Here is a 20,962-nt window from a genome sequence, read left to right as displayed (position 1 = left end):
ATTCAACGTGATAAGATTACATAGTTATCTCTGATGTTGTGTCTCACCTGTGGGGGCGGTCCCTTCCTGGGGGAGCCATTACGGGTACCAATAACAGAGCGAACCATGCCTGCAAGATTGGCGATCTGCTGCTCCATGGCTGAGATTCGTTCACTGTACAGTTGGTGAAGCAGCAAAAGAAAAATGTGACAGTGTGCTATTTCAATATTTGCCAAAGCATTTAATCAAGTTCCACTTCATGCCATAATTGGTTTGGTAACTTGTAGAGTCAGTCAGTTTAGCCAAACCAGTGGTCTATGGCCCTTTTGGGCAACTCTTCTCATATTGATGTGTCTGAGCAATCTCATTTGTCTTCTTCCAGAAGGAAGACAAACATGTCAATCATCACAGAATTCATTTTATTTCTTTCTTACATGTTTCATAAGGATCATCACTCAAAAACAGTGAACATTGTCCTGAGAGGTCTTCTTGTACCATTATGATGATTTAAAGAAACTTCAAGTTGCCTTTAATAAAGAACTCTACACTAAAAACACAGCATATATGAGTATATGGAGTATTTCACCAGGCTGAATACATTTGCTACCTCCTAATTTGAAATTATGTGGGGAAAACCGTTACATTTTCTTTGCCTACTAAAGCACAAGATACGTCCTAAAACTGTTAAAATTTTGTGTCAAAAGTTAAGGGTGCAGTAAGCGACTGTCATGCAGTTGCATTGTTAGTTACATTACATGCTCTGAAGTTGGTAAGAATGTTTGGATATATATGGCAGGGTGTTAAGCCTCTCCTATCTGGTGCTACAAAGAGGAAGCTAGCCGTACCATTGCAGTGATACGGTGTGCTTGGGAATAAAACAATACACTCTTACGTATAGTGTGCATAGTGTTTGGGACGATAAAATCTGCATTCATAAGTGGCTCCATCATGCACTATTGACCATGCCTACCCGATACAATCCAAGCAGCTCCTGGGTATACCTGATTTGAGCCATTTTATGTTTTTGCTTTAAAACTAATTATCCTTTGTAATCATGCACACACTTTACCAGGACTCCACATCAGGGGATTTTCCCTCAAGTTTTGTCAAAGAATAGAAGTGTGGAATCTACAGTGTACCTCTTCACAGACATCATTCAATTGTAAACAGATGCGCTATTGAGCCTGTTGGTTTGATTGTATCATTTCATCTGAAAGCAGAGCCATAGCAAATGGTATTTCCTTCACTGAACCAGTCCAGATTCCAAAAGGAAATGACAACTCACTTTTACTTTAAGATGATTTGTTGTGTTTAAAAAAAAAAGAAGTAGCTGAACTGAACATGCTTTTGAATCCAACATGGCTGAATTTAGCAACAAGCTTTGGTTGTCAAGATAGTTCCAACAGCTAGTGTAATGAGGCTGACAGCAAATTTGAAAGTGGAGGGGGAGGAAACAAAAAAAACAAAACAAAAAAAGAAACAAAAATCCACTTTATATATGAGTTCATATGATATGTGCATACATTCAAAGCAGGCAAGATGGGTGGGTGGATTGGGGGATGGGTTGGATATACATGTATGATTCAGCAACCCCCTAGCTAGACACATACTTTGTGTTTTCTTCCATAGAGTGCGACCTCATTGGTGGGAGTGGTGCAGGCTGAGAGTAGGGCCGCTGGGGCCCCGCCTGATGGCCACCGGCCCGCATACCCAAGACCTCATCGACTGAGGGAGCGCTGTGAGGCCTATACATGTGTGTACAGCAATTAGTGGAGTGATGGCAGCACAAAGCACAAAACAGGTGAAAAACTTAACCCTCTTAACCCCACAGTATCATTTTGACACTACATGGAGGTACACATAGTGTACAACCAGATATTTGTTAATGGACGAAACTTTTGCAAATTTCACAAGGAGCCAAGATTCATGGAAGTAAAATGCACACAAAAGTTTTTGTCTACACATGGCATTTAATGCCACTGGCAATTTGCGAAAGTTTCATGTCACAGAAAATGTCATCAGCTCCAATCTGCAAAAGTTTTTTTTTTTTTTACAGCTACATCTCTGGCTAAAGTACTGTACATATAGGCCTTTATGTAATATGGCCAAAAGTGCTGTTTAATCTATAACAGGCCAAATAGTAGGTATAGTTGGTGACTGTCTGTTTGAGTCTGTCATTATCCAAACACATGGTAAAAAGAGGGCTAAGCTAAAGAGCAAAAGCTTTACAATGGCTCCCATTCTCACTCTCTGAATGCACTTTTCTCTCTACCAACCCTGTGCTTTTTGGTTAATTTTCTGTTCATTGGATAAGTGTATTAGAGATTTCTACACTCACGAAGCAGTAGCCACTCTGGACTTAATCTACACAGTGTCATCACTTCATCTCACGTACATAATACCAGTATCTGAAATAGTGCACACTGCTTCCAACCATCTTGGAGACTGAATGCCTTTCTAGTTTTTGACTACAGAGGGCACTATTCAAGTTCTTGCAAACTCCATCTAGACCTAGACACTGACAAGCCCTTGTTTTAGAGACCATTGAATCTCAGTCTCAGTCAAATTTCAATGCAACAAAATCGATGATTTAATGTCAGTTTTTTGTTAATAATGTTGTTATCTGAATGTGAAGTTTGCAGTGCTGCCATGAAGTTAAGATATATATCTCGGCATTGTTAGATGACTATGCAGTTAAGCATAATAGCTTTCAATGGCTATATAAGTGCTTTCATATAGCGAGACTGGCAGAGCATAACATCACCAGCAAGCACTACTAACACAACTCTGAGGGTGCCCCTCACCAGCTCCACAAATGGTACAGTTTTGTGAGAAGGAAAGAATGACACTCTTGCAGAAATAAAGAGATAAGTCAATGAATTATTCTGAAATAGCATCTTTCATGGCTCTTAAAACCATTGCCACATCACTTATACTGATCATCATTATCACATAAAATTGGCTTGCACTCAAAAACTTACACTGGCATCAATAAAATTATATTATGCAATTGTAAACATTTCAAGGTTTGGGTAAGGCACTGTTCATGGGGATGTGCCATTAAGTTTTGGACTTGCTGAGCTCTTTTCTCTGGCAAAAAATATAACCAGCAGGATTTTTCATTTGTCAAATCATAAATGACTAGAACTTTGATTGACTACTGGTACTGGTTCCTGAAGTCACATCACGGATGTTTTGTAACAAAAAAAAAGTCACTTGTTTTCAGAAACCATCAAATGGCAAGGTGTCAGTAGATAAAATCACAGTAAAACATTTATACTGGCCTAAAAAATTCTCAAATGAGATTCATCTCAGCTATTTTTGCTATTCTGATTGTATAAATTTGTATCAGATACAAAACATTTCCATGATATGACAAAACCAGAGATATCTTCTTTTGGTGATGTCTGCAGTAAATATGTCCATTCAATATTGGCTTCTTTACTTTAATACTCCAGTCTGGCAGAGTAAGCAAGGAGTTCCAAAATAATCGATCAGATTTTGGAAGAATCTCTTAAAGATAATAAAAAGTTTTGGTACCTCAAAAGTTTCCTTGAATTTCCTTGTCTTAATTTGTGTTTCAGGTTAAAGTACCTTTCATATAACTAACACTGTGAGACTTACTCGCCCCAAAGTGCTCTCATGTCTTAGTAATCATGCAATTAACTGCGACCAGCAGCCCCATACGCATAGCGACCAGCAGTCCCATACGCATATCATAATCGGGCTTCGCATTGTAGCATTCAGGATAATGACAGATTTAGTATCGCAGGATAAATGTCAACTTAAAGTCCCCAAAATTCTTCAATTTGAAGACTTACCAATTAAGGTGAAGTACTGAAAACAGGCTTCGGGCAACGTTTGGTTCTGCCTATAGTCCCTTTCTGTTCGAATTGATGACTGAATGTGACTCGGCCGAGAGGACCTTGGGAGAGCTACATACACTGAATACTACAGCCAGTGCATGCGAACACATCACATGCGCACAAATTTCAAATCCATCAACAGATAAGATGTTTGTGTGCGCATGCGCTGGCCGTAGTAGTCAGTGTATGTAGCTCTCCCAAGGTCCTCTCGACCGAGTCACATTCAGTCATCAATTCGAAAAGAAAGGGACTATTGGCAGAACCAAACGTTGTTTGAAGCCTGTTTTCAATACTTCAACTTAATTGGTAAGTCTTCAAATCGAAGAAATTTTTGGATTTTAAGTTGACATTTACCCGCGATACTAATTCTGTTATGATCCTGAATGCTACAATGCGAAGCCCCATTACGCTATGCGTATGGGGCTGCTGGTCGCAGTTAGCTATGCGTACAATGGGCTGCACGCTGCTGGTCGCAGTCAGTGGTTTCGTACAATATTTATCGACGCTGTACGGCGACGGCTCTGGTACGAAACCATTATTGCATGATTACTAAGACATGAGAGCACTTTGGGGCGAGTAATTCTCACAGACAACGTACTTTAACGTGAAACAGAAACCAAGACAAGGAAATTCAGGGAAACTTTTGAGGTACCAAAACTTTTTATTATCTTTAAGGAAATTTGGCAATGAACATCAAACAAACCAAACAGGCACTAGTTCACCACAATACAGCCAGACAAACTACAGACAAACAGACTAAAGACAAATTTGATGGAAGAAGAGCATGTAAAATCAATGTAACAAATTAAGACGATCCTGGTTTGATTACCATTTTCCTTTCTTGTTTTGATATTGAATCGATACATGCTCTTCTTTCATCAAACTCGAGCTTAAATCATATACATCCAGAGTATTAACAAACAGTACCAATGGCACAGCAAGACTCTGACTGAAAATGTCTGCTTTTCCCATCAAATTTGAGACCTCATTTACAACAAATACCCTGAAATATGGAGCTTACAACTTTCATTTGGAATGTAGACTTTGGAAATAAACAACCACACTGTTGATACTTCTCTGATACCCAAAAGTCAATAATGCTACATGTATGCTCTCTTGTCAAATATGCTCATGAGAATGATGGTTGGGAGCGGACTGTTTTCAATTCAGATAGCAAAGTTGAGAGTCAGAAGGAGTTAAGTGTGCATGAAACCTGTGGATTTAATGACCTTCTGGTCTAAACTTCTATAAGAAGAGATTGAGCCAGCTGCACACATATAAATATTCAAAATAGTTAATCAAACTATCCATTCAAGCAATGATTAGTGGTATAATATTTTAATTAATAATGACAAGTTATCTCTGGACATAACTTTATGATTATGGAATGCTATACGTTTCCAAGAAAGCATGAGTGAGAAGTTATCTCTTTGATGTTCAGTTTGCGAAACATTTAGTAACAATATTTTGGAAGATATTGTAGCACTGACCTTCAAGCCTGTATATACTAAGAGCCTGAGAAATGCTCATCTTTGACTAAAGCATAATTACAGCTTTACAAATGTTACGCACATGCATTACTAGGGAACACAATAACAATGTCAGCATGATGAGAAATTAAAGGAAGGATTAAAAGGAGAGAAACCAGATGGCTGTCTTTACCTGTCCTGGAAGGTTCCATCATGGCTACCATGGCGACGGAGCGGGGCCTGACCCCGAGGATGCCCAGGACCTGGTCCTGTGCCGTTGGGCATGGGATGCCTCATTCCAGGAGCACCATTCCTAGGCAAGGTGCCGTGGGGACCCATCGGGCGGCCAGGTGGTGTTTGCTGGTGAGGGTGCTGCTGGGGAGGGGGGCCACGCTGGCGGGGATGGCCATTGGGCATGGGGGCTGACATGACCTGGGGCTGGGGCCGTTTGGACACTACGCAGAGGGAGGGGAAACAAAGAACACTTGAGAATGCCATGTTCACAAAGACTTAAGATATCTTCCAAGACACAAACTGTATTTTAAATGTTAACAAATAAGAAATGCAAAACTGAGATACAAACCATGACAAGTTAATGTCACAAATAAGACATAAAAGTGGATTACTCCTCCCTCAGAAAACAGACAAAAAAAAAACCCGACCAGACTTACCTGGAGTGACATCCATGCGTCTCATATCACCACCAGAGGGCCTCCCGTCCACCATGGTGGGCCCTCCCCCTTTCTGTGATCGGGGGATGGTGGCACTCCCCTGGGGCCTGGGGCCCAGTCCATGGTGTGGGTCATGTTGGGGCATTCTCCTTGGCATTGTGGCACTGCCCTGTTGATTTGGTGGGGGGCCCCTTCGTCCATATGGGCCCTGGGGTCCTGGGCCATGACCGGGACCAGGACCCCTCTGGACAGGCCCACTGAGGGTGGCCCTCTCAGGGGCCAGACGCTGAAAGGCCTGGTTTTGTGCCACTGGACGCTGTAGTGTGGCACTTGCTCGTTCGGGAGTTCCACGTCTGAAGTTTTCCTGCAAGAAAATATCTTTGATTATAAGTACTCACAGGTTACATTGATTTCCTAATTCATTACTCATACAATGTCCAGTGTGCATATTGAATCCTTTACATTAAACTTTTTTTGTGATTTGAATCATTCAGATGAAATTCATATGATTTTATGCTATTATCACCTAAAAAATTGGCATTTTATAAATGCTTCTAATATTAAATGAAGATGTAGGTCACATCGGTACATTGCAATGATTCATCCACTGTGTGTCCATTGTGTCATTCCAACTAAACAACATTGAAGTTTCCAACTCTCAGAGAGGAATCCAATAAAGCGTGATGTGATTTATATGACACAGTCATACCTGCCCAATGATCAGTCACTCATTGGAAACAAGAAGTTGGTCTTTATAGATAGGTTGGCAGCAATGTTTTATCACATCTCAATCAATATTTATGACTTACATACCTCATGTCATTCACATGTTCAATTAGAAAAACACTCTGAGAGCACAGACCTCCGCCAAGCAGCTAATTTCCACCAATGATCTTGAACTTCCATAGAGATCAGTGATTTCCACCCATATGTATGTATGCTAAAAATCGCCCCAATTCCCAATATAGGAGTCTTTTGTTACGTCTCAACCCTCAGCTGCGCGGCCCGCCTTGCAGTAGAGCATGCACATTAGTGCACGTATGATGACCTAAAAAATGGGCAGCTTGAACTCCCAAGTTCATTGACCCTGCCTGCCAAAATATCGAAAATCCTTCATAAAATCCATAAAAATTTCTGGATCACTACCAAAATTTAATCATCTGTTCCTTGTGTCATTCCCGACCTTTCCTGCAAGTTTCATCTAAATCCATCCACAATCTTTTGAGTTATTATGAACACAGACAAACAAACAAACATTAACGAAAACATAACCTCCTCCCTTGGCGGAGGCACATATCAAGTCACTAGTTTTGTCATATCTACAATAAATGAGTTTGCAAGTCAGCAAGAAATGAAGCAAAAAACCCTAATGATGTGCTGGGTGTCACTGTTAGTAGTCACTATACTAAGTGGAATATTGACTTCAGGAAACAAATGGAGGGTCATCAACCACACTAGACAGGTGGCCTTTGTACAAAGGAATCTTCACCCAGCTTTGCTCAATGGGGGAATATCTTGATGTTACATACAGCAGGTGACCACTATAGAGAGGTGACCACAAACACAGGTTTGATGTTTTGATGACAGGTGTCTTGATGACAGGTGTCTTGTCTACTCCATCTTACCAAAGAACCAGTGTGTTTCCGATCCTGTGAAGGGTTAAGGTTCCCCATAGCTGCCTGCTGTCTGGCGCCCCCATCAGGCTGCATGTTGCTAGCTCCAGTGCGGGGCAGTGTCATGGTGTTGTAACGATTCTTCCGTACGTCCCTCTTCTGGTGATCAACCTCTGGTTCGGAGTAGTAGTCCAGCTCCACGGGGGTAGAAGTCGTGCTCCTGGGCGACGAGGGACCCGGTGCATTGGGGTCCTCCACAAACCCTGGCTCATAGATCTTTAGCACTGTTCTGTCGATGATTTCACTACAGGACACATCGGGAGGAAGAGGCAGGAGTAAAGAAATGAGAGAGGTCACTTTTCATTATCATGTCCGACTGCTTCTCTGCTATTTTCATAACCCAATATTTTCGCGCAATTAATTTTCCACGCTGAGCTGCTCAAACACATACCTGTATTCAAGGGTTCTTGAATTCACACTGTGCTATTGTCAACCCATTCAAAATGTGCAGAAAAAAATCTGAAGATATTTTCTCTGTTTTAGAATTCACACTAGCTAAAAGTAGTACAAACTGTGCTGAAATTATTGTCCCACAAAAAAAGTCTCTGTGTTTACAGTATCAAATAAAAGCACTGATTTCTGCCAAGAACTTCTGACTGATAGGAAAAAAATGTGTATGAGGTCTTGTGAATGAAAGCTTCTAATGTCAAACTTTTAAAACTCAAAGAGCTATTCAATGTTAGTGAAACTTCATTATTTCTTTGAAGCTTAAGTTGCCCTAAGCAATGCATAAGATTCCTAGTCTTATATTATCTTTTATTAGATATCTCTGCTGCTTGTAGCCATGCACTGTGCTAATGCCCATAAGTATTAAAAATGCTAATATGAAACACTTATCTTCTTTGCCTCCAACATGAGGTCCTCTCAATGTAAGTTTTATTCCCTAAAATTATGCCTTAATGTAAAGAAAGAGTCATACAAATTGGCAATGCCAACATATCTTCTTAGTTGTTTAAACTGGGTGCATATGAATACATTTCAAAAGACTTGATTCACTAACTCTGTGTTTTCAAGCTCATAGAATATGTCCGTGGAGGGGTCCATGATGTAGATTTTCCTGGCAGGTTGCTCAAGCATGGCCATGGTGAGTTGTTTTGGGAAGGCTCGGACATAGAGTGCCCTCACGGTGTCAATACCCGTCACCTCATTGGGCATCAAAGCACGTTTAGTTTCATTCTTGTACTGAAGGAAAATGAGACCTGCAGAAGTCAGGAAAGAGAATGCACTCACATCAGACTTAAAAAAAAAACCAAAAACAAACAAACAAACAAACAAAAACCCCATAAAACACACACCTTCCTTTCTTTGTATGGGGAAAGAATGCCCACTCATAAACTTCATGGTGTGGTCACATTTCGTAGCTGACTTTTGTGGGATTTTGTGGGGGGGAACCTTTTTCATAACTGCAAGCTTTAAATGAATTTAAATGGCAAGGTTTTGATTGTAAGATGGCATGAACACAAATGAAAGAGGAAATACAGTCAGATAATTGTGCCATGTGTATAATATTTCTAATCCTGATACACAAAGTCAAACTCAACAATATAAATGGGATATGTTGCCTATATTTCACAATTCTACATACTTGTTCATCAGATGGAGATATAGTTAACTTTCAAAAGGAAATTACATAGACGACAATTTCTGAGAGACTCTTGTTTCTCATACACAAATCTCATATAAAATTGGACAAACACATTTCCCATGCTGAATGCTCTCTACTAATGACATTTACTGAATTCAGAGACTCTAGAAAACACACCAAAACTCCATAAAGATAGCATCTGAGAGGTCCGACCCCCCCCCCAAAAAAAAAGAAGAAGAAGAAGAAGAAAGGAAATAAGGTTTATGTCCTGGTCTTACCTAATGGCTTCTCCTTCGTCTTGTTGACAACAGATCTCACGACCGGCATGCTGGACCTCAGTCGGCCCCCTCGCGAGAATCCCGTTGCCTCTGTGTTGATTTCTGACATCGTGTCCGTGTTATCCAGATCCGTCTCATAGAAGCCGTTGCTCATCACTGACTACAGGGGAGAGTCAAATCGCAAACGAGATCCCAGGAAACATTAACACCATGCGGAAGACCGTCTCCCAATCTAAGACACAATGAATCCTGACATCCAAGTCTTCTTTTCAACTCTTTGTCATAGATTTCAAAATAAGATGAGATGACAATGCTTTCCCTCCTCTCAAAGTTTAACAATCTTCCTCACTACAAACATCATCATAAAAGATTAAATCAGTTATCTCAGGCAACTGACTTTCTACGGAAGTATAACAGCTGCATTCATTGGGGGAGAATTTTTTACCAGTGTCAAATGAGACAAGACTGTGCACATGAATGATAGAGCGCACTTCTTGTAAGTGTTAGGTGTGATGGGAAAGTCCATAAAAAGGGGCTCACGCTGCAATAAATTTGTTCCTCAGGACCGAGGCAGAAGCACCATTATGTGGAGAAGCTTTGCAAACATCTTTCCTCTCCTCGAATTGATAGCAGCCGATTTATTGGGCATCAGTGAGATGTAGAAGACACAAAGATTTCTTTCTCTCTTTTCCCTTTTTACACAAAGAGTATGTTAAGTGATAAGACACTCAACATTACGTGCAATCATCTTCAATCCTCAGAGTCGTCATCAATGTTTATTTAAAGCTGCACAATCAATTATTTTGCATCACACACTTTAAGAAGAGTACTGGTGAGTGGTTTTACATCTTCTTCATATCCAACTCAGTCTTCATATTGATTGATCCATCAAAATGAGTCTTTCATACATCAATGAAATATAAATTTCATCGAATTTTTGTCTTTCAATCCCAATATTATGAAACAAAATTATTTTACATGTATCTGAAGTTGCCGAGCAGAACAAGCTCTGAACAATAGATACATTGTATAATCTTTCAGCTGTGAGGTTGCCCATGGAATGAAACACATTTACTGACATGTAACTTGTGGAGGATATTTCTCAAAATAATGCAAGTCATACTGTCTTCATACTGCCACTGATGTGGTTACCTTGGCAACCTCATAACTGGTCTACAAATTTTGAGTCATGAGTCCAACTGACATTCCCAGAATGTGTATTATACTACAAAGAGAACAGTGATTCTTGGCACAGAGTTCAATGGACTATTTGTAAGGATCACACCAGGGAATGAGTATCTAAAACCCATTTGAATACATGGTGGACATGACATATAAGTCATCAGAGCATCTATTGATACAGCTGTATAAAAATTACCAGTTATAATAGTATGAAATGTTTGATATGGGAGATGAAAGTGGGAAGGAAAAAATAGCAGAGGGACAAGCATTACTGGATACTACTTCAGTGTATTAGAAATGAAAAAAAAAAGAGTTCATATATAACCCTTTTTATCAATGAACTACTCTGTAGTCTTCAATTCTTTTTTTTTTTTTTCAATTTCAAATACATTTGTAAGGCTAAAAGGGCATTAAACAAGCATTTAGAGAGGCCTAGCAAGAAACTCCATAACAGGAAAAGAAAAAAAAAACCAACTAACACATTGCAAACCCATTTACTCTATATAAATAGCCATCTTAATTATATGAAAATAAACAATTTTCCATCTTTTCTAGGTCTTTTAGCATCTGTCTCTGGGTTAAAAAGTGCACGCAAGCCCTGAGGTCATGTCAGCCAGTTCAAGAACACTTTAGTATGCAGACAAATGCCTTTCCACCCACAGTCTAAATAGAGTAGGCTAGGCCTTCTTCAATACAAGAATTTATTTTGTCTTTCTCTCCTCTCCCAAGTTAGCGCCATTGATATTTGTTCTAAAAACATCGCAGTTGCATTGAATGAGGAGAAAACTGTTTACACTTAATTGAGTCAGAAGGCCCAATTTAGAGGCTCTGGGAGTAACTGAGTGTAGGAAAGAAAAATATCATCCACGAAGTAAATGTGCCATAGCAAAATATTTGCAAACTTTTCCCTTTGCTAAACCTCAAAATTAAGTACTACAAGGCATTTCCTATTTGTGATATTAAAGCAATATGTTTGCCTCTGTGGTGAATATGCCAGGAAGATTGTTGCACAGGAATGTCTCATGACTTTTAAAATGCACACATTATGTTCCATAACACCAGTGAAGTATTGTGAACCTTACATTTAAAATGCAGAGTAATAACTATTTGATTTGATTTATTCACAAAATGCATATACATACATTATTCACAAATATGCACATAGTTTGTACATGAAACATATTACACATTTTGTCTGGATCGTCATAAGCTATGAAAAGCTTGACTGGGACGTCCAGTATGGATAACGTACACATATTATTATGTACATAAACATCATTTTTTTTTAAATGTATTATGCGCGTTCAATTTGTTCATAGATAGGAAAATGAGAGAAAGAGAGAAAAAGAAAGAAAAGTGAGAGGAAAAGATAAGGAGAGGGATACTCTATATCATGGTAGTTAAAGGTATACAAGATTGACAATTCTGGTAACAACTAGCATCTAAAGACTCGCTGCTATTATGTACGTAGTGTACGTATGACAAAATAAACCTGTGAACCTGGGGTAAGACAGCAGGCAAGAACCATGCAACTATGCTATGCCTCCTTTTATAGGTATTGCATTTCCTCAGTAGTGACATATGTAGATGTACCTTTTGGCCTTCCTGATTCAACATCCTTCAATCTCAAAAATTGCACTACCAAAAAAACAAAAAACAAAAAACAAAAACCAAACAAACAAACAAAACAAGGCTTCAAATCTGCTCATATCTTAATGCTGAGGTAAATTACAGTCACATTTTTAAAATGTTTCCCACTGTAGAGACTGGAGACAGTCATTATTCACTGTAACAAAAATTCTTTTCAGCTCTGACAGTTCAAATATACATGTACTTATTGTTCAGCAAGTATTGATAACATGTTTCTAGAAACATTAGCTCTGTATTCCATTTCAACCAGTAGAAGACATCATTTCATTTTTCTATCCTTCAGTTATTTACCCTAAGTCTTCCTACACCATCTCCTCACCCACTTACAGGTGCAAGCTTCTGCCTCCTACCTTTCCTTTCCCTTTGGTGAGCCGAGCCAGCTCTCTCCTTCCCCTCCCAAATGAACCAGATTAGTGACTTGAATTTCTACAGTGACATTCAGGATGCCCAGCTGCTCGTGAGATGCCTAGCTTGCTAGATGCCACGGCTGCTGGCCTGCTATAAATACTCATGAATTCTTATTTGGACTTGTCAAGTACCGCACAAGCCTTTCGAATAAGGCTTTTGCGTACTGCACAATCCTTCCATAAGAGACAACTAATTTAATTCTTCTCTCAGGAGTTTTACCCCCTCCTGTAAACAAAACTAAAATTCACTCTTGCTTTTTAAGAAAGAAGGAAATATTTCTCAGTATCAGTCACTAACCACTGAATGTGTCATAGTATCACCACAAATTGAACTATCTGACAGTAAACAATGGCCCTGCCTGTTATCAATCCATGCTTTATTTTTTTTCAAATGAATAGAAAACAAACAAATAAACAAACAAAACTCAGTTTGGGAGAGGCCTGTGGTTTCTTTGGCAGTCTTCAAAATAAATGTCAACATGCAGCCTTTGTAGCTGTGGTATCTGTTAATACTGTAAAAGTTGTTGCCAGAATTATATCAGATTTAATGTCCATATTTAAACATGATATACATGATTAATGCCATTGAATGAACAATGTTCTCCCTTCTTTCTTCTGACATAAAAATTCACATTTGACTACCATCCTTGGCCAACACACACATACATGTACACTAAAAATATGAGCAAAAGAGCACCAAAGTTCTTCTCAGAATAATGATTTCTTGATTCTACCAGCATAAGACTATTTTCATAGCAATTATATAGAATCCTGAAGGACACTTAATGAATCCTAATTCAACAGACAAGGATGCCAGATATATCATACCTCCAAGCATATTGTCAACAGACTGAACAGTCTCACCTGTAAAAGAGGACTGAACACAGTGCAACTATAGATTTAAGTGCCCACTTCAGAAAGCACATGATATATTTGTAGAGTATCATAAAAATTAGAATCATGAGGAGAATTCCAAAGAACCCAGGCTTATTCCCTGCTCAAGTTTTCATGTATTTTTGACTTGTTTCTAGATTTGGTTCAAGCCTCTGGATAACTTTCCTTTTCATTCTGCTGTGGAGTAGTCACATTTAATAATCTAGAGTTGTTTTACAACCTTATTAGCATGAAACAGAGCATGTTTTAGAGCCACTTCCTTGTATGGGCATATGACAGTTTGTAAAATACATGACAAAGAGTGCAACACCATTTAAAACATCAGTTAACAGTATGCTTCCTATAAGGCATCAAAATACTTTATATCCCCATATGACCCATTTCAAGAAAATGTATATTTTATTAAACTATTATGTGTGAAATTAAAAAAAAAGACAGCAAATACTGACATAAGATCTTAATATTTGACTTGCCAGTTTTAAAGATAGTTCATTGGGTAGAAAAAAAAGACAGTCATGACTATCAGGAAAAATCATAATCTGAACATTTATTTGGAGAAGAGACACAGGAAGTTTCATTATCAAGGTTAAATTCTATTGAGAAAAATCCACTGAATTGCAGGTGCACATGGGGGTCTAGTCACAGATACGCTTTGTGAATCTCCACAACACATTTTAAGCAAAGCAATTTAAAATAATGTAGCACTATACAAAACTCTCTACATATCATGCCAAATTAAACAAGACTATTCATAAACCACATGTGCACACGTAAAAAAGTGTGATTTTTTTTTTCTGCAATGAGATAAAGATGGTGTTTTCATACCCTCTGAAGTTTTTTTTTTTTTCCTTTTCCAACAATGAAAGAAATATTCACAGAAACTCAGCCACTGGCAAATGCAAACAAACCGGTGTGGTATGAATGGCTGATCTTCCCATGAAATATCTCAAATCCTGTTTGTGCTGGGAGAAGGAAGATGCCATATCTTTCTCCAAACAATGCTCACAGACATATCAGCAAGGGTCACAATCGTCAACCCTGAATCCTGGCTGACTTGAGAATGGAGATAAATGGCACAAATTTATGGGGCATATACGTGAGACCTGGTGTAGCTGAAAGCATACTAATGCAAGCACAGTTACAGCATGGCATGCACTACTGAATAGGAAGATGTAAAAGTTGTATGCCTAAGTTGTATCTATACTGTACAATGTAGCTGCCAACAACTATTACTTTGTTGTCTTTATTCATTTTCGTGAGCATTCAATAAAAAAAAAATACAAGCATGTGTCATTTTAGGTAAAATTAAGAAAGAAACACAACCACACACACAAAAGGCAATAAATTGATGAAAATGCAAACTAATTAGACAAATGCTAAGGAAGGTGCCACTGGGTGACTGACTAGCTGTGATCCTGTCAATCTTTGTAAAAATCCAAACATTATAAACAATTGTCAATTGATAGTTTCCAAAAACATTTTCAAGTGAAACATATGAAAATGCAAATCATCTACAATTTTTACTGAACTTATTGACTATACACGAATTCATGAGGTGATAGTAAAATGGTGAAGCGAAAGCTCGAAGCAGAACGCCGTATGTGAATTGAACACGGCCTTTGAGGCACTGTGAGCAGGAGCAGGCACAGAATTGAGGTAATTCTACTGGTCACTATGTGATGTACAGCAATGCCGTCAAATCTCTCTTATCTCTCTTATTATGCATGCGTCTCTGGAGTCCCCTAATGAAAGGAATTAATGGAACCACTAAACGACAGCAAATTTAGTTCTACTCTGCAGGGAATTCAAGGCAGTTTCCTCCAACATATTAAATCAGAATAAAAACACAGACAGTAGTGCACATACGCTACACTCAACAATTTGGAATTTTGTGTCTTGGTGATTTATTATCCAGTGGTCTTGTACAAGTCACAATACAAAAAATGAAGTCTTTACAGAAGTAGGTCCTATATATTTGGGTTCATTCCTAAGTCATTGTAAATGAATTTCTACACTTTCTCCATCATGGTGTAAAACTCAGTGAAAATATACATAAAAGAATTTATATTTCAACTATTTTTAAACAAATTTTCAACTATTTCACTTTGAACTTTAGGTTGAGAACAGGCATTTAGGCTGATTAAAAATGGCACAGCAAATAAAGAAAAACAAGTACTACACTTGTATGTGTATGTGTGTGTGTGGGGGGGGGGGGGCATTAGAGTTTAAATGTGACCTACAGTAACATACACAAAATCATATTGTGATGATTTGACAAGTAGGCCTATATTCATGACAAATCCAGGCATGTCCCCATATCTATGACCTACTATGAAATATTTAGATTGTGATGAATGTTGATGGATAGCATGAGGTCACAAACTCTGTTACTCCGTAAAATGCACTGCTACTCTATAACATAAAGATGTTTTCTACAGCCTCTCTGGTGTCATTTTCAATTGTTCATCATGTATGACATTTGCCACTCCTACTCACAGCTAGATAGTTGATGTCAATACAGGTGAATAGGATGGTTCATTATTCCTCCCCAAAAACATTCAGTAGAATGTGTACATTTCACTTGAGCTTGACTTCCCATGATGAAGAGAACAAAAATCTTCGGTCAAGTGTCGGAGCCACTGTTTGTATTTCCCAAGCACTTCTACAATAGCACCACTCTACTGAGATATCTTTGTGTACAACTGCATGCACGCTCCATGTGCAGAAAATTCTCCAGGAGCACACACACACACACACACACACACCACACACACACACACACACACACACACACACACACAACACACACACACACACACACACACACACACACACACACACACACACACACACACACACACACACACACACACACACACACACACAAACACACACACACACACACACACACACACACACACCACATACAAACACACACACACACACACACACACACACACCACACACACACACCACACACACAAACACACACACACAAACACACACACACACACACACACACACACACACACACACACACACACACACACACACACACACACACATACACACACACATTCAAGACATAGAATATTGATGATTCATGATCTCATCCCTGACATAAAACAATCCCACAAAGGACAAAAGCCTGGGAAAAAAGTATTTCCCATTCCCAGGATGAAAAACCTCCATAACTTTGCCTTCAAAACTCTATTGGAATGTTTCTGTGATGATAAAACATCCATCAAACCAAAACATCATGGAACCAAGAACTGATCTACTAGGAGTATGGTAATAATGTACCGTAAAATGAGGAATTTTCGCGTTCATTTCAATTTCGCGAATTTCGCGAGCGCCAAGATTCGTGAAATTAAAATGCATGCGAAAGTTCTTGTCTACACTATATGCATTGAATGCCAATTGCAGTTCGCGAAAATTTCATGCCATCGGCTCCAATTCGCGAAATTTCCATGCCGCGAATATATCATGTTTTATAGTATTACATGAGACTGTCTGCATCAAATAGTGAAGACTGCACAGCAGATAATTCCTTGTTTGTCCAATGGCAAGATCAAGGGTCGGACAAACCTGGAACTGGCTGAGACTGCTCACACATGTTTAAATTAAAAGTATTGATAATACTTCATAAGCACCCATGGATATTATTACATGAGGCTTAAAAAAAGATGTCATGCTTTGACCTATAACACCACAGACTCCTTGCTCAGTTTGCATGCAGTAACAGAAGGTCATTACACAAGATATTCCTCCCACTTGCCCCAATCAGCATTTGGGCAATTGATCAATTACATTAATTCAATTCATAAGTACCTATTAGACATTTGTGAAATACATTTTTGTCAACCTAGGCAAGCAGACAAACAGGTTTGTATCATCCTGATCACATGAATACACTGCTAAGTCCTGATCACAATGCTGATGAATACACTGGTTAGTCTGGTAAATATTTCCAGTGTGAAGGGGCTCAATGATTTGGACAACTCATTGGCAATATTTTTAAAGGAAAGTAGATTTGAGATGCATGAAACAACAGGTTTTACTTTTAATGAGAGACAAACAGACAAATACATTGTAGACTAATAAACAGATAGATGACAAATAAAGGATGGATAGATAGAAAGATAGGTAGATAGACAGATAAACAGATGAATACAAAAATGGTAATGATCAGATAGATAAGTAGATTCAACCTGTTCAATACATTAATAAACCAGTGAGACGATGGCAAATTGATACATTAGGAAAAGATGACAGAAGAGATATATAAGGTTTAAATTACGTTTTATGTGTAAATATATACTTGGATGGATAGAAGAATAAAATCAGATAGATTGCTTGATGGATGGAGAGGATGAAAAGAAAACTTACCCCTGAGGTCCTTCCATCAATCCTTTCAGCATGTTCAGGGTATTTCTTCTTCAGGTAGTCCATTATGACTGGACTTTCTTTTACTTTCCCTGATGAGGTAGTCTGAGATCAGACAGAAGAGATGAAAGAGAAGTGATGTGGAACCCTGATTTCACATAAAAAAAACCCACCAACTTGGGATGAGGGATTATAAAAGTATGACATTTGACGCTGAATGTCAAAACTTTTACTGCTGAACGAAGACAAACAAGGAGAGTCAGCAACATCAACAAACAGGGCAGCTCTACATTTGGCAGGCCTTCCACATCCCATGAACTTTGCAGCATAAAAAGTTTTCACAAGGAGCACCTCACAAACATATCGCAAGGTTTCACTTTTTATTTTGACGGCTTATATGAAAGAATGCATTGTGAGTGCAAGTATTGACTTTGGACTTTAAAATTGCTTTGTTCAGAATTGCATTAAGTCACGTAACTGATGTGAATGCACATAAAACCTAGAAAAAAATATATAGTTGAATTATACCTCAGCCAACCTACACAGTTATTCTCTATTATGGTGGGATTTCTTCATTCTATTTCTTTTATTTGAAAATAAGTCTTTTGAAATGTGTGCTTTTATTCTTCTTCTTTTTTAATTTGTGTATGGCTAGTCTTCATGATGTCTTCTTGTCTATATACAAAAGCAAACTCCAATAAATGTTTTGTGAATACATATTTGCTGCTAAACTCTACCTGGGATTGGCCCTTTGTAGACATGATGATCAGACTGGCACTACATGTATGGCTCATATGGGCCTAGGGCAATTGCCCCCGGAGCAATTACCTCAGACCCTTCCCCTGACCCTAATCCTAATCCTGAATCCTGAACCTTAACCTAAACCTACAATGTAACTCAAACTCAAACTCTAACCCCAAACCTAATCTTTAACCAGTATTGTTGTTTTTTTTTGTTTGTTTGTTTTTTTTTTTTTTGGGGGGGGGGGTGTAAAACTGCTCCCTGGTTTTTAGGAATATTGCAATGTTGTTAAATTACTTTAGTTTTCTCTGCCTGATCTTCCAGTCAGCCCTGTGATAAATCACTGGAGTTCCTCAAACAGAATGTTCCACAAATAATATGAATGGAATGTAACGCCAGGTCATCAACCTACGTACAAGCACATTCCCTGCTGTGACTTATGCACTTCTTTTTATATGCAATAAAAGCCAACCTTGGTTGATATTTCTGAGAATTGTAATATATCTCCTAGCAGCTAACTGGGAATCAGTCTGGTAGCAACCACAAAAGAAAACAAAAAATGACATTGAAGTTTGCTCTTGTATCAAGAGACAGAGGGCATTTACAATGGTGTGCTGGAGAAGTTCATGCCAGTAAAATGCCAGTAACATATGTTCAAATTATTACCAGTTATTTGCTACTCACAAATAACAATTTTTTTTTTCACACCAAACCAGTTTCCATCATCACTGCATGTCCAACATCCCTATTTCAAGTTGGTAGCTTTTGAAAAAAAAAATAATCACAGAATGTTTTTATTACCGGTATTCTCTTTTAACATTTTCCTTGGGTCACATGACCAAAATTGTGGGCATTATACACACAATCACTGTACTAGCAAAATATCAGACTGCCTTCAGGTGGCCTTGTACTATTCTATCCCTAGTAAATTAATCTGTATAAAAAGGTCATCATTCATATAGCCAAACAAAATACTCTTACACTGTATGTAACAACAAAAATACCCCTATCACTCCAGAAATGTTTGTACATTTGTAGGTGTCATGTCTCAGTTGTTATAGGCCGACTCAGTGTAGTGATACCACATGATGCAGACGTAACAACATTGGAACATATGCAGCACACTTTGTGAGCTCTAAGAATCAAAACTCAAGGATTGTGCAAATACTGACAAGTTTTCAAACATGTACTCAAGTAGTCATCTTTTCAACTACAGTAAATATTGCATTTATGATCTTCAAATATGTGTTAGAAAATTAAAAAGACCTATAAACACACATGATATTGTTGTACAATAACTATGTATTATCACTTTGAAGTGTCTCTGAGAAACAATGCTTGAAGAAAACAGGATTAATGAATTGTAATATGTGAATATAGGCCTACTCTAATAGGCCTACATGTAAGTCCCATTCAAATTATCACTAAATGGTCCACTCAAAATACATCTTGATTTACATGAAATCTCACATTTATAAGGGGTGGAATAAACAATGATGGATATTACCAAAATCTCTTTATATTCCACATTCTTCTTTGCACCTTGATTATCAACGTAGGTTTGCACTGTGTATTTTGGCCTTGTTAGATCCCTACATAGAAAACCACCAAACGCTCTCTTCATTTACCATTGTTTACGAACAATTCAGGGGATTATGTTTGAGCGGATCCAACGTAGCTTGACGCAAGTCATTGGAGCGTAGTACAGTGAATAATGCACCATGTCTTCATGTGCATTGACAGTGTTCTGCCCTGCTGAGTCTACTGGTACCATAGACTTATTGAGTAGTAATGCACAGACGCACTAATTATTTGACGGCAAGACCCAGAAATGTCACTGAGTGCAGAATGTGCAATATCACCGCATGATAATGTCAAACACAATAGCTGCAATTTACCATAAAACAGAACTGTGATCATATCAGCTAGTAGTGGAAGAGAAGTTAAATCTCTCATCAGTAATACAAGCCAGTATTAAGACATTAAACTTAATTTAAAATTTACAGGGATCTGAGATATCTACAGGTTGTACCCTTGTTTCCTCCTCTTAAACTGTATGCATGCATATTATTCATGTGTGCAATTTCATCTTTATAAAGAGTTTACAACTTAAAGGAGGTTTCATTCAACATATCACTACATAAAAGGGGGGGGGGAGGGGGGCAAGCAGACACACAAAGG

General features: G+C 38.4%; 1 protein-coding gene across 1 annotated transcript in view; it reads right to left on the bottom strand.

The window, feature by feature from the left end:
* The window catches only part of LOC139733915 (uncharacterized), a 142,022-nt gene that overhangs the window by 39,214 nt on the left and 81,846 nt on the right, over window positions 1–20,962 (bottom strand). Inside the window, exons 3-10 of the mRNA XM_071644728.1 lie at window positions 18,044–18,145; window positions 9,522–9,681; window positions 8,659–8,857; window positions 7,611–7,902; window positions 5,986–6,349; window positions 5,508–5,769; window positions 1,590–1,724; window positions 48–153 (exon numbers count right to left, since the gene is read on the bottom strand). Of these exons, the coding sequence (XP_071500829.1) occupies window positions 48–153; window positions 1,590–1,724; window positions 5,508–5,769; window positions 5,986–6,349; window positions 7,611–7,902; window positions 8,659–8,857; window positions 9,522–9,681; window positions 18,044–18,145 (1,620 nt within the window). The remainder of the gene's footprint in view (window positions 1–47; window positions 154–1,589; window positions 1,725–5,507; window positions 5,770–5,985; window positions 6,350–7,610; window positions 7,903–8,658; window positions 8,858–9,521; window positions 9,682–18,043; window positions 18,146–20,962) is intronic.

This window comes from Diadema antillarum, unplaced genomic scaffold (genome assembly GCF_040938485.1).
Source record: "Diadema antillarum isolate AM-2024a unplaced genomic scaffold, OU_Dant_1.0 seq00000503_RagTag, whole genome shotgun sequence".
NCBI classification, from domain to species: Eukaryota; Metazoa; Echinodermata; class Echinoidea; order Diadematoida; family Diadematidae; genus Diadema; species Diadema antillarum.
This window is presented reverse-complemented; position numbering and strand designations above follow the sequence as displayed.